Raw genomic sequence first — 15777 nt, forward strand, 5'->3', positions numbered from 1 at the left:
TTTTAGAGAACGTACATTTTTTTTTTTAAACTCAGCTTTCCATGAAAGCAATTGTCTATTCTATTCAAACGAGAGAAGTTAGATTTAAGTAAGTACGCTATTAATACCCACCGAATAAATGTATTTTATTTTTTAGATATTTTATGTCGATCCAACTATGACTGATATCAATTGCAAGTGAAGTGAGACACTGTCTCAGTGAAGAATACACTGATCGTGCTTCGGAGAGCAGTCGCGAAACTCTCGACGGAACACGAATCGCCGATAGCGATTAGTAACAGACAAACTAATCGACTGTTTCACGATTAAGGGTAGACTTTAATAAACAGGATAAACGAAGATCTTGGAATAGATCCGCGAGCGCTTCCTTGTTAGCGAATGCAGATCGCGCAGTCGGCCATGCAGTCGCACTTATCTGCGAGGACATTTGTACGGTGAATCGGCCAAGTTGGTCGATTTTCAGGCGTATCTTAACGGCGATTGGAGGATCGCTATCCGCTACTCGAGTAGATCGTACGTGGTGTCTGGTTAAAGAAAGAGAGAGAGAGAGAGAGAGAGAAAGAAAGATAGAAAAGGACTACAACTACGAGCGCAAAGCGGACGTTGACCACGTGCGCTCAATGGGTTCGTGCACTTTAAGTGCCGGTAGATCGGCACCCGTATCGTCGCACACTCAGCCGCGTTTCTTCACACGCGGGTCCACAGGATATCGCGGAATATCGGGGATGCACGTTACGCGGAGAGAAACGTCGGAAACGGATAATTCCGTAGATTAGAGCGCGTTTAGGCGAGGGCTTATGTGCCCTTTAAGCCGCGGCATCTTTCCAACGTCCGGCGCAACGCGATTAGCTATCATCGAGAGGAGAAGTCTTGTTGCGGAAAAAGAGGAGACGAGAACATCTCGCGCTTGATTATAGCTCGGGGTTCACGAGAAGAAGTCCGGCCGATTTACGTGCCTTCGGATCGGTAAGTCTCCTCGGCGAATGTGCGTATCGATAACCAATAAATTCAAGGGAGAAGAGAAAGTATGTGTGAGAGAGAGAGAGAGAGAGAGAGAGAGATTGTGCGTAATACTCGAACAATTGAATGTGATCATCGCTAAATCAGAGTGTTGAATTAAACGATATAAAAATATGAAAATTGTCTCAGCATCGACATAAATACTCTGGCAAAATAATTGTAAAGAAAATACAGATCGAGCGTGTCTGGCGGTTGTGTTTTCGATCAAGTGGCGCACTGTTCGCGAAATGCGTAATTTTATAAAAAAAATATTTTCTCACATTATGCGGGAGGGATAAGAGCGCGCGAGGACGGTACGCATCGCGATTCAACAACGAGACGCGTTTGAAAGCGAAACGATGATGTCTCTCGATAATATGCAACGTATCGTGGCCGCGGTCGAATTACGAGATACGCTTGCAAATTTATACACCGCTTCCCCCCGTAGCGTTAAATATGCGCCGGAGAACGTAACATCGCGTTTAGATATCGGCAAAAGTGAGAGGAATGTTGGGGATAATTGGAAAGATTACACCGCGCGCGGACGTCCGATGCGTTGTGCATTTTAGTGGCGCTGCCGAGGTCTTAGCTTAGCGACGAATTATCGGCTGTTCATTCTAATACCCGTTGCACGACTTTCAGATAGTTCAGACAGTCAGTATCTGGGTCTCTCTCTCCATCGGGAAACCTGAGAACGCGGGTTCCTCGATAATTTAGGCTTCGGTAATCCGAACTCTCGCGCGAGCTTGGGAACTCGCTTGAGAAGTCGAATCGCAGAATTTGAGCGCTCGGCCGGCCACGAGAACGCATCGACCACGCGGAATTCAGGTGAAATTTCGAGACTCCATGCGAAAAAAGCAAAAAGTAGCAAAAAAGTATCACAGATTATCTTCGGAAAAAAGTCGCGAGACGTCGTATAGAAAATTCCAACTGCTCGCGCACTTTCGGATCCGCTGAAGTTGAACGTGACTGATAGCCGATGCAACCTGATAAGAAAAATGCCGAGATGAAAACGATACGCCGCTCGTAAATGTTGCAACTCAAGATAAACAGCGCGTCGTCCAGGATTGATTAATCCTGTTGCACGCCAAGGAGTTTCGCGGAGATTTACCGGGAGTGTAAAGTGGGATCAACCTAAAAGTCCCGCTCACAATGGAATCTCGCATCTGCGGACGTGATATATCGGTACAGGGGAGTTAGAGAGAAGTGTCCGCGCTGCGATGGCGTATTTATTTAACGATCCGCATCTTCTACCTAGAGCCACGCGACGACTTCCTGCACCACTGCCACACTGATCCACATCGATATCGATCTTCCTAGATCCTGTTCCGCAACAACATTCCCATCATCGGTTTCACGGCGATCGAGATAACAGAATTCGAGAGATGCTTCTATTCTCATCTTGAGAATCGAAAAAGCCTCAAGAGAGGCTTGAGATTGAAACTTACGGAGGAATCTATGTCTGCGTATAGACGAATCATTAAATTAACCCTTACATTCCTGGCGATTTTGTGAATCACTTTTACAGTCTTTGAACTAGAATTTTCTCATATACGTCAAAGGACTAACATGACACCTCCGCTGCGCCACCATACTGACTTCCCGGATCGTACGAATTTTTTCAAATTGACTATGTTTGTCTTATTTGAAACTTTCTTTTTATATTAAGAATCATGAAAAAACAAATTTATTAATTTTTGATAAAATATGCAGTGTGTGTCTAGCGGTAAAATAAAGAACGCTCGTATGTATATACATTGAGAAAAAAATATTTGGTATTTAAAACTATAATTATATAGCAAAATTATATGCCATTTTTCAAATCTTACTGTTAGTTATTCAAAGGAGCTTTCTACAATTTCGGTTTATCTTACATAGAAAAATGATTACTATGAATTATAATCGAGGAAACTATTTTTTATTAAATTCTACTATAATATTAATGATAATAACCTTATGTCCATGTTACTACTAGCGTGTTTACTATTAGCGTGTTAGAACAACCAAAAAATATGGCCAAAATAACTATAATTCTAGTTAGATCAACTATTTTTTCTCTCAGTGTAAAGACTGAGTCGCAAATCGTCAGACACTCTGTATATGATAATAAGCGTAAAGTGGAAATATAAAACAAAATTTTTTTTATTATTTGGATAAAAATATATTACTAATAAAACATTAAAAATTTGCAAATATATTTGTGCGCTCTTTCTAGATTAATTAATTAAAAACGAAGTTTCTTTTCTTAAAAAAAATAAGTTGTCTTTTACAATATTATTTATCTGGCGCAATCATCTTCACGAAAAAATAATTTTCCAAAAATTTGCAAATTTGTTCTATGTTAAATCTTTAAATTTAATGAAGTCTGCAGCGCGATAAAAATACATAAAAATATCGAGTCCATCGTTTAATCAGAATGTCCGTGATACTTGAATCCTCGTGAACTACTCGTTGAAATGTTTTCTAGAATTCTAACGTTGTCGGCGCGCAAGGAAGCGTTTAAAACGTAATTTTATGCGCGTACGTACAAATCGCTAGCGTCGCGCTTCCTGTACCAGATTATTTATTGTATCCAGACGGTAACGGTGCATGCATCCTTACGCGTTCTACGTACAAGGTTCTCTAAATGGACAAGCATTGTTTGCCAGCGAGTCGTGTAGCGCCAGTTAATGGCGCAGCGGTGTCGAAAATATTCGCCTCGCAGCGAACAGAAATTAAATTCCAGGAGATCGAGATTCACGAGTTCAAAGATCAATAATTGACTGAGATGCTCTCTCGAAAGATAACACAACATGACATTTTGAGAATACTTGCTCCCCCCCTCCACTTAGAAGCATAGATTGAAGATATTTTCTTGAACTCAACTTGGAAAATTGAAAGCTCTGTAGTCGAAAGAACCAAAAAATACGCATATGTAAAAATTGAAAATTTTTGCGGATCGATCTAATCGCTGTGATAATTCGAAATCTAGGAAGTGAATCAAAGGACGTTGCGGATCTTAGAACCTGAAGATCCGTGTCTAGCGTGCCATCCTGCGGATCACGGTTCGCGGCCTTTTAAGCGACAGGTGCAAACATTTGGGGAGCAGCACAAAAAAGGAAGCCGGTAATTGTGAGCCCCGGGTAGAAGAACCAGTTTGCTAAAAACAACCCGGGCCCAGATCGAGTCTCGTTGCGGGGCTACCGAATAACCAACGGGTGTCGGTGTAGTAACGTGCGTGTAAGCGGCTCGTGAGAGAAGCGGCTTTTGAAAATCCGCTTTAAAACGACTACCGCCAAAAACTGCCTACCGCCGGAAATTATACGTTTCACCGCCCACGCGAGGAACGAACGGTCTTTCAAAAGTTATCGCCTTTTGCATTATTAATCGCTTGAGATACTTCGGTTCTCGCCGAGCGAGAATCTCTATGAGGTATTATAATTTAACAGCACAAATCTGTCGCTTTCATTTCTCTCACGGGAGATATAATATCGATCTCTTTAATATTTTAATCACACTCGCATACTTTTCCGACACGACATTAAAGCGTGAGTTGATGGAAACGTGACGGTGAAATTACGCGATATTGAAAGCTTGTTCCTTAGTGCACGTCCGCGTTTAACTCCAAAGTAATAAACGCACGCAGTCGTTCTGCTACGTCGAAAAGGCGCCAGAGAGTCGCAATACTTGAACTTATGCAGGAAATACTTTCTATGAATGAACTTTCTCACCGCTCATCGAGGGGAAGGATACGGTTAAATGCCAAAACGAACCGGAGCCGCGGCGGGTCTGACAAAAATAAATCGCGACTCGTTTCCTCGCTGCGTAATCCTCCATTCGCGCTATTATCAAATCACAAGACCATTGCCCGCGTTTGGAAGAGTTTCGTAGTGAAAACATTAGGACTTTGAAACATTGGCAATTTGAAACTACAATTACAACTTCGAGACTTCCAAATTACAGCGCATCGCGATTCTGAATTTTCACAGCTTGGGAAAAAAGCATCCAAAAGACTTTAACACCTAAAGATATAAAAACTTGAAATCCAAAAATTTAGGGAACATCGAAATTTAGGAAAAATTGATGAATTCGAAATTCTCAGACAAGATGTTTTAAATCTCCAAGGTTTTCTGTCTAAAGTACAATCAGTATATTCTTCATTGAAATGCGCTATAACCGGTGGTTCAGTTATATGTATAGCGCTGCAATTAGAAAAATTTCGCGCAAACAATCAGTTGATAATAGCGATTGTTTCTACCATTGATGCAGTTTGCAAACACAGATAGTTTGCATGCAAATCGCACGGAAACCGATAGTTTCATCGTCAGAAACGCAGAAAGTTAAATTTGAAAATCAGTGAGATATAAGATGAATCAGTAAAGTGGGAATGTCTCTGCTAAAATCACATTTACTGATTGTCGGTGAAATGCTCTTTTTGTTGTTGATTTAATCAGAAGTATTTTTACTGATCGACCTTAAGAGAATGGATGTAACATTTAGGCGCCAAAGGGCAAGGTGAATCGATCATCGTTCGAGTTCCTGCAGCTTGCGCGTCTACCTACGGTGATTCCACGAAAAAGGAGAACAATGCCTCATCCGACATACTCTAACGCGACCCCGCTGGAATTTCTACGAGCGCCTAGCTGCGCGACAGGTGGACCCACGTGTTGTTCGTGCACGGTCGCGATCGCAGTCGCCTAGATTCGAATTTAAAGACGATCGTTATTCAATTCAAATACACGTCTAACGGGCCAGCTCGCAGGATTTCCGCCTCGACGTTCGTTACCGTGTTCTAGAAGAATCGGGTTAGGAAAGGTCAGGCAGAGACGATCAACCCGGAGCCGATCGTCCGCGTGGAGATTCGATTTAACGATCTTCTTTCTTCTCCTTTTTTTTTTTTTATCGGAGAAAGCTTTTTTCTCGCGTACCTCGAAAGTAAGGGGTACAAATGTACGCGTGTCATACTCTGTACCCTGTATATATAAAACTTAGAAAGTATATTTCTTAACATATAAAAAATAGAAAGTATATGAAGCCGATATTTCACTGCGCAGTGAAATCAATTCGAATACGCTCGAGATGGGTACTCTAAATCTGATGTGTCATACAATCGACCGAAAATCACGTCTGATCCTTGCCGCTCTCTGCTTAAGTTTCATATAAATGTACTTACTTATTTAAAATTGCGGAGCAAAAGTTATTCGAGTCGCAGAATTCTCGCGGACGATCGCATTAAGATTTCGCCTCGCGGGGATACCACAGGAATATCTGCTTCGTAATTCGCGAGTCGCTCGTTATTTCACCGGCGTATGACGGACGTGGACCCTTAAGGGTTTCGTGGACCCTCTGGGGGCCCGTCGGAAAGAGATATATTTAGACGAGGCCCTTTGAGAGATCCTGCCTCGTCGGGACGCGTTGCAAGGCGGATTCGTCTCGAGAGCGCACGCAGGACTCTCTCAAAGACCGCAAGGATGAAAGACTCACGAAAGGACAGATGCGCAGGATACCGTTGCATCGATGCATTATTTATTACCCGCGCGAGTACACGCAACCGAACGTGAATTCAGATAAGTAAATCAAGCTGTCGAATGAGTTCGCTTTTAAGGCAGCCCGAGTCGAAATTTTGAGCCTACATTTCAACCTCAATATTCCACTTAACGCTTGTTTTGATACTTTGAAATCTCTGTTGATTTAACCTACTAGCTTTACCGAGAAGTCCTCTTTTTAGAACTTACAAGCGGTGCGTTTTCGTGCGTTTTCTGCCACTTAGAGAAGCTAAGCAGAATTTCAGTTTTCATTTAGTTAATATACACTGTAAAAACATTTTGTGTTAAATATATTTCACATACCCAATTTATGCACTCTAATTGTTGATTTAACGCAAGACAGATATTTAAATAAATAATGCAAACAATTATTCAAAGATTAACACAAAAATCTAACACTTGGACACTATTGTGTCATTTTAACATTTACAAATGGTGAATATAAATTCAACACGGAACAGTCAAAATAACACAATGTAACATATTAAACAAAACATTTTCCTGCAGATCAAATTTCAATACAAATGCAAAATGTTTCTTGCCGTACATTACAGATACATTGGTTCTTCAGAATATACGAATGTTAGAAAATTCATGTTCAAAGTAGGGCTAAAATTTCGACTCGAAAGAACTGTCGTTCGCGAAGACATGAGGCAGACAAGAATGTTTTAATTTGCAATCTGGAAAATTTGTCAATAAATCTCCACCCAAAGTATCAAGCCTCATGAAAAGTAGCGATCTTTTCGTTTTTATTCTAAAGGATTTTAGATGATCTATTTTTGTTATTTTATTCTTCAGAGATAAAATATCTTTTATACGATTTTATATTGATTGTAATACAGACTCACCTCGCACCTGGAGGTGTCCAGAATCTCGACTTCCGTCGTGACATTGTCGATAGTGACGCTGTGTCGATAGAGGAAATCTGCAACAAACAAGAAAAACCATAAGCTCGACGCTTGTCCCTATTAATACTTTGCCTTTGCGAGCGAAATTACGATCGCCGTGAATGGCTGGCGGGACACGCGAAGTACAAATTGACGACAGCGAAGTAATCTTTCTTAATCGACGTTATTTCGACCGATACTTCGATCTCCTCGGAGAAGTTCAACGGCGACATTTTCCCATGGTTAGAAAACGCGGCTAATGCGCGAAAGTCCCTCGGAGCGGTTAGTAACGACAATTCCAATTAGTTACGCTGACGCTCACTGCTGTGTCATTACGACCATTGACAATGACACGTGGCTTTCGCTTGAAATTCGCGCGTGATCGAAAAACGAGACATTTTTTAATCGCGCGTATTCCAACTGTTGCATACATTATTCATTATCGTCTCTCGTATCTTTTTGCATCCTTCTTACCTATTTGAAGCTTCATAATTTGAATGCTTCATAATTTTATATCTTTGAACGCGCATCCAAATCTTTAAATAGTTATATCTTTTATCCGGAACCGAGATAACACACAGAGAGAATTTTATAGCAGTAATTGACTATGCTTTCATTCCATATATGCTATTTATATTTTAGGAACTGAAATATAATATTAAAAATTTGCCTAAAATTTATGCGTGAATGAATCTACGCGGAAGGAATTTTGTAAAATAAAACTTACTATAGATTTTTCTAAATACAAGAGTAGATCGATATTTTGCCGCCATGTGCTGTTTATATCTTAGGAACTGGAATGTGCTATTAAAAAATTTGCTATGTTTCTTAGTAAGATAAACTGATAGTCTTACTGATTCTTACTGATAGTCTATTTCTGCGCTACTAGGAACACGGTAAAATTGAAAAGAATTTATATCAAAAGAGCAAACTATATAACATTCTCTTCGTGTAAATCATAGAATTTTTAGATCCTTGAGTTCGCCGAGTTTGAGTACTGAAGTAATAGGATTTTTACGCCTCGATATTTTATCGCTCTTAACGTTTTTAGCAAATGGAACTTTCAGAGTTTTAGTTTGTATCTTCGGGAGGGAGAGGGACGAGGAGGCAGGCGAGCGAACGAAAAAGGGAAAACTCGTATTTCTCAAAGTTGATTAGAGTGCGCTCAGAGAATGCGCACCACGAAGAAGGAGAGAAGACGCGGAAGCAAGTCGAACACAGTAGCTCTAACAGGATAGGTGTAATAAATAAACGATAAATAAACTCATAAACACCTCGTAGTCAGCAGCGAAGTGTCGGGGAGGCGCAGAAACAAGCAAATAAGGATGCTCGTTATATTAGCGACCGTTACGCTCGAGAAAGTTTTATTGCCGGACAATGCTGATGGAGAAACGATTTGACCGAGCGTTGCGACGGAAAATTCATTGCATCCTCGTAGAAGAAATATCGACATGCTGAAAAAGGCTTCCGAGAGTGCGAGGAAACGCGGCCCATGCGAGACACGTGTGGAAAGAAACCTGCGAGCAATCTGCGAGTGTGCGCGAGTGATATAATCGAGTTTAAAAAAGAATCAGATCTAAGAGATACGGACGGTCCGTAATTTAAGCAACGATCGAGAATCTAAGAGTCAAATCGCGTGCAGGAAGGAATTTCACTAGTAGGAGAGAAAACTGCACTCTCGAAAAGAAATCACGCACACAAAAAATATCATTTTACTGCTCAGTTCAGTTTCCTTTTTTTTTAAGTAATAGTTATTTCCAATAAAGAATATTTTTTCGATAATAATCTTGAAACATACCTATCACAAATTCTGGAAAAGATCATTATTTATGTAGTGAAAAGAGGAATTTATCCTGTCTACCAGAATGTTATAGAACTTTATCAAAGAAAAAGTTAATTCGATTTTATATGTGATAAACAAACCGAATTTTTGTTTTCATATTTTTGATTGAAATGCTAAGCTTACCAAGATTTATAATATATTTTGAATAAATGTGATCTCGAGTCGAAATTTTGACCCTATGTTAAATTTAGAATTTTACAACGCAGTAGAAGTTAATTTTGTAAAATAAGTTTAATTCTAATGATACAGTTTACTCCTACTTTAACTCTAATGATGTCCGAAATTTTCTTTTTCACTTTCTTTAGCGTCAAAATAGATGTTGAATGGAATAGTGAGGCTGAAAATAGGATAAAAATTTCAACTCGGGATGGCTTGTGGTGAAACTCAAGATAGATTTGCAGATGTATAAACTTATTAAATATCTGAAACAAACATCTATTCGTATGCAATATGTATTTTTCTGTGTGTATGAGCTCGAAAGTAAATTAGGAGTACGAAGATTGCCACTCGAAAAAGAAAAAGGAAAAAGAAAATAACGACACACTTTCGACGAATACGATCGGGCACGATAACTGTCACCGAGAGTGGATTCGGCTTTTGCCGTGGATCCGTCCACGGTATACGTGATCTATCTATCGTGAATCTATCGAGCGATCGAGATGCACGATGCAATCTTCTCTCCGCGCGGACAAAACGTTCCCATCCGCGCTCGCGAGGGGGGCCGACAATGCACAACGAGACTCGCTTTCTAAATCATTGCCTAGAATTATTCCACGCAAGGAGAGATTTGCATTGTTAATCGAGATCGAAATAATAACAAGCGCCGGCTGCATCTCGTGGCGAGAGATGAAAAGGACCGATTATCCTCGTGCCCCGCAAAACGTAGCGCTCGTACGAATGCCTTGTAATCGGAATCGCCGTGGCAGATCATCCTCGATCTTACTCAGAGAGATCAAATTTAAGTGGTGCTGATGGGAGCCAATAACGCGCGGCCGTTTCGAAAGTAACTGAAATCGCTATCGTCGAGAGAGGAGATGCCTAGATTTATAGATCTGCCGTTTCTTTTTTTGTTCCACCCGCGAAGATCTAATAGAGATCTAGCGAGCAGTGCGGGCTATAAATCTATAGACTCTCCCGAATCGTTTTGGCATTTTACATTTATATTTAGAGATTTCTTTTTTTATCCTCAAATTCCTACGCCCTCGCAATATTTTTCTCGCGTCTTATCTTCAAGGATCTCGAGATATTCCTTTAGAGATTAATTCTGCAAATAATGTCTATCACGACGTAACGCGATTTCTCTAATGCATTAGAAAATTTTAGAATAATATCTCTTCTGTACGCGCGCACGACGACTTACGATTATTTTATTTTAGATTAATAGAGGAGGTACTAATTTCTGCTAATTTATTGCCCGGTAGAATTTTTCCACGATTCCCTCGCCACATCACCTACGCGGACCAGCCGAAGGAAATCAATGGCCCCGCTTTCACCGTTCGAGGGCGTTTTCTTCGGAAAAGTGATTCTCCAACGACCGGGAACGAAAGTGTGCGCGGTAATCCGCACGAGTCGCACGAAGTGTCGATGTATTTTCGATTCGTTTCACACGAGATGTACCGGGAAAGAGAGAGGGGGGAAGAGAGAGAGAGAGAGAGAGAGAGAGAGAAGCAGAGAAGGAGAGAAGAAAATATGCCATTGCCGTGAATCATGATCACCGTGAATGCCACTTCAATCTTAGCCAATTTGTAAGTTTGGCGAAACGCCAAAGTTCTTAACACACTCGAAAATCCAAAGTTTCCACATTTTTCGATGTCTCAAAGTCTTAAAATAAACAAAGGCGCCGGAATAAATTCCCTCAAATTTTACGAGCGCGCCGTCTCGGTAAAGCGCGTGTGTCTTAGAAAGCGTAAAGAAAGTTACAAAAAATAAATAAATAAATAAATAAAGAGATACTTTGATTTCTATCTATTTTCTATATGCACGCGCGATAGAAATAATTTATCTCTAGATTGAGGCAACCTGCTCCGACGCTGTTTTATGCCTCCGGTACTTTTTAGGGTTTATTTAGAGGCGCACAGCGCCTGTGTATAATATCCCCGGACTACCTGTCGTGTCTGCGCCGCGGCTCTTTTTATCGGTCGTCATTCTTATCATTTTTTACCGATGCCCAACGATGGACGGCTCTCGATCGGATCGTAGCGCCCACGGCGTCATCTTTGAGGATCGATTGAGCGATTATCCCTCCCTCTCCCAGTTGCGCGCGCGCGCGCGCGAGGGGGGACACGCGAGATTATCCGCTTCCTGGTTACGTTCAACGGTGATTATCCATCATTTTCCCAGGAAATTAATTAATACCGATGGCCGGACCACTCGCGGCGCCCTTCCTTCCACTTTCGTCCGGCATTATCGATCGCGGCTAGATCGATCGAGATCAAGATTGATTCCGACTGCCAGTTACACGAGAGAAATTCGATAAATCGATGATTGCGCTATTGTGCGGGGAAGCTTTCCGCGCGTTACGTGGACGCGGTTGCGAGGAAAGTGAAGAGAAACTTCCTGCAGAGAGACACTCGGTCCCAGACTTATAAATCTCGAGTGGAGAAGCTTGTGTTTTCCATTTGAGCCATTTGAGTAACGATCAATTGAACGAAGAAAATCGAAGGTCCCGATATAACTTGGACACGCGAGCAAATACGTAAATATATCGAGCACGAAAATCCGCGCGAAACGCCAAAAACCTACATTCGACAAACACACGAGCACAACGCACGCGATGACATTCGCGATGCAGCAACTTTCGCTAATATATTTTCCTAATCCAAAAAACAATTTCCCGCCCGAAAGGAAGTTTAATCCTGAAACTAAGCGCACGCTCACCGTTCGCAATGCCAGCAGCGATCTTTCCTAGTCAAACATAAATTTGCATACTTTTCTAGCAATCACATTTAATTCGGGCTCTCCGATTATCGTCACGTAACGCCGCCGTAACCGACAGGATCGCCACAAAAACGGCGGCGCGGCGTTTAAGTAACCAAGAAACGTGGCGAAGACGTGGCTGGCCGGTGTGGTCGCACACACAGGTGTTAGAAAAATACAAGTGACGGTTCAGGGTTAAGAGGACAATACTTCACCGGGGTGCGAGCGGAGCGATTTTTCCAAGCGGCGGATATCCGCGAAACTCGCCGTCGTAGCTTACACGTCCGCGGGCGTGCACGGCAATTATTATGGCGAAGTAGCCTGTATGAGTTATGGGAGAGATCTGCATTCTGCGGACCCTCCCCATAGGCTCTATTTCATATCGAGTGTTTAAATCTCCGCCCTCCTCGGGTCCGGCGCTGTGTTTGTTGCGTCTCTCTCTCTCTCTCTCTCTCTCTCCCTTTCTCGATCTATCTCTATAAACCTCGCGTCCCTCCTTATACAGAGAGAGGAAGAGAGAGAGAGAGAGAGAGCCCTTCGTTCTATCTCGCGTATTTCTGTGACCGCTAGGATATGCCCTCGGGACGTCGCTCGCGAGGCGCCATGATTAAGATTTTTCACGGATACCCTTGAATTAGAGTCCGGTTTTGAGCGCGAGAATATTTCACGGCGGATTTTTCCGGACGGCGCACGGCTGAGCACGCGAGGGGAACTGATCAAGATTTAGACTCGCGCTCGCCTTTGCAAGCCGGGGTGAGCATTTCGCGCGTGAGCCGGAGCCGCCCCTCTCGCGAGATTATAAAGCCGATATAGCGTGGCGGGAGGGCACTTTCAGATAGGACATTTATTTAGGTCGTGATACCTCTCGAAATTGGGAGCGGGTAATCGCGATTGTTCGGCGTTTTGCGCGGGTATTTCGCGCCGGTAATTACATTCGCGCGCGCGAAGCAAGGGGATAATAACGAAAGAAAGCACTCACCGCTGGTCGAGCTGTACTCGCCGATGTATCGCCTCGTCAGGTACCGCACAACGACGGCTGCAACAGAAAGAGAAGAGAGGTCGATCAGAAAATGCGAGAACTAATCTCGCGCGAAAAATACGGTGCGGTCGGATACGTTGAGTGGCGAAATTAAATGTAGAATCGCGTCGAGAGCAAACGTATCTATTCGTATTTCAGCGTCCCCGGCTGCAAGACGCGCTCCTGCGCGCAGGTGTTGAAACGCCATTAACTCACTTCCATCGCCCGTTAATAAAGAAACCATAAATATCGGAACGGGTTCTCGCGGATTGCCGATAAATTTCTTGCTTCATAAATTTCGTTTCGTTGCACCGCGCAAAACGCGGCCTAGGATTCAACATGTCGGCGACGTTCCTCCTCGCGTCGTCCTAGCCGTCGTCGTCGTCGTCGTTGTCGTCGTCGTCGTCGTCGTCGTTCGACCCTTGAAGACTTATTAGCTACATAGATTCGTGCCGCTCCGTACTCGTAGGTACACCGTTTATAAATCTGTCGTCGGTCTCGGCAACGACGACGACGACGACGACGACGACGACGACGACGACGACGACGACGGCGACGACGGCGATGAAAGAGAAAATGAGAGAAGGAGAATATCATGCAGATAGGAAAAGAGAGGAGAGGCAGACACGAGCGTAAACGGAATATAGAACTTCATTCGTGAGCTATTTGCTGAGATGAGAGATAGAGTGTACATCTTCGAAATATCTCCGCGCAGCTGGACACAATATTTCAACGGCGCTTCAAACATATGACCGAAAAGCCAATGAACCAATTGGATCCCCTCGAGAATGGGATTTCTATTTTTCAATCGATGTAATTGTAATGAACACGCGCATGAATAGTGCGCCATTTTGCATCGTGTTTTATTCAAAAGGAACGTCTAGACGTCCTGCATATTGAAACATCCCGACTTGAAATTTCAACCCTGCTTTTGACCTGAACTCTGTGACGTTTATATATTCTGTAGGATCAGTGTACGTTTAACTCCTTAAGTGGCATGCTCGGAGAAATTTCGTGATAAAATATCAAATTCCTCTTAAATTGTATATTTTTTTAACTTATAATAAAAATAAAGATAAAAAATAGAAGAATCTGTTTTCCAAAATTTTTCAAAGAAAATGGCAATAAACAGAAAAGGAATCTAGATATGCGATTCATAAATTCGTATGCTCTCTTCCTCTCATTCGCTTATCTTCTTTATATTTATTTATACTTTATTACATATAAAGAAGAAATAAACTGTAGTCACACGCACGCCATGGCGAAGCGTAATCGACGCTACGCGCCGCCGATGACATGTCATATTTTTAATCAATTAAAAATAGGGATCCTCTCTGAAAGGTTAAACTTTCAACGACATCGCGGATTATTAGCGGTCTATACCGAGCTACCCACGTAATCGAGTGGACGCACACTCTCCCTTACAGATGACTGTCATCAAACCGAGGCGACGTCACGCGTAATCCTATACACGTAGCGCGAACCGGAGTAATTGATGTGGACACGAGAATGTTGCTCCTAATGCCTAATAGTCCCAACGACGATCTGTGCCAAGCGTGGGGTCTAATGAAAGCATGCTCTCCATCACGTCGAAGCCGAAACGCGAGGGAAACCCGACACTCGAGCCGGAGATACAGGGCGTTTATAAAGTTCTTATCTACGCGGGGTCAAGCGCTCTCGAGTTGGCGGTGCGCGGTCACTGCGACAACGTCGTATTTATGACGGACGAAAGTAACGGACGACTCGCACGGATTGTCGTGATGAAACGGATAGGCCATGAGAAATGTGAGACGTTTTTCAGCAGCCCTTAATTTTGGTAAATTAAAGCTTTGGCCGTCAGCTGCGACGAAATCCGCGAGAGAAGAATTCGAGACGGATATTTTGCGAGGAGACCGAGTAAAGTTCAATCAAGCAAAAGTATCGTATAGAACGATAAAACGGCTTAATTATCAGCGTGTTGTTTGCGGACGGAACTCCGAAAAGCTGCTGAATCCAAATAGAAATGAGTCCTTCGATCGACTGGTTCTCCGTAAAATATGGGGTGATCAAGTAAAGTTTAATGAAGTAAGAGCATGAATTAAGCGACAAAACGGTTCAATTATTACTACACTGTTCGCAGACAAAGTTCCGAGGAGCTACCGAATCTTCGCCACCGAATGGAGAAGAGTGCCTCGATCGATTGTGCGAGTGGCTCTCCGCGCGAAACGAAAAGGTACAAGAAGAAGAAGAAGGAAAAAGAAGAAGGGACCGAACAGGAAGGACAGGAGAACGAAGAGGAGAAGAATGAGAGGAGGGAGCCGATTAAGTCACCTGCGGAGAATTGTGTGTAATGTGGAAGATGCAACGGTACGAGCAAAACGTAGCCATTCGCGGTGCCATTCCGCCGACGTGCGATGGTTGCCAGCGCGGGGTTCTATAGATAGATCGTTGGAGGATAAGTCGCGCGCTGGTGGACGTAAGAAAATAGTAATTACGGCCACGATCGCCGTGGATAAGAGGAGGCAGAGAGTGAGTGAGTAAGTGAGTGAGTGAGTGAGTGAGTGAGCGAGCGAGCGAGCGAGCGAGCGAGAGAGAGAGAGAGAGAGAGAG

At 42.8% G+C, this 15777-nt stretch overlaps 1 protein-coding gene across 2 annotated transcripts in view; it reads right to left on the reverse strand.

Moving 5' to 3' along the window:
• Positions 1–15777, reverse strand: part of LOC116844807 (ras-related and estrogen-regulated growth inhibitor-like) — a 63861-nt gene that overhangs the window by 24559 nt on the left and 23525 nt on the right. For both annotated transcript variants that reach the window (XM_032816855.1, XM_032816854.1), the window contains exons 3-4: positions 13150–13206; positions 7373–7449 (exon numbers count right to left, since the gene is read on the reverse strand). In XM_032816855.1, coding sequence (XP_032672746.1) covers positions 7373–7449; positions 13150–13206 — 134 coding nt within the window. The remainder of the gene's footprint in view (positions 1–7372; positions 7450–13149; positions 13207–15777) is intronic.

This window comes from Odontomachus brunneus, unplaced genomic scaffold, assembly GCF_010583005.1.
Source record: "Odontomachus brunneus isolate Ranch 3 - 2012 unplaced genomic scaffold, Obru_v1 Obru_scaffold_047, whole genome shotgun sequence".
Lineage (NCBI taxonomy): Eukaryota > Metazoa > Arthropoda > Insecta > Hymenoptera > Formicidae > Odontomachus > Odontomachus brunneus.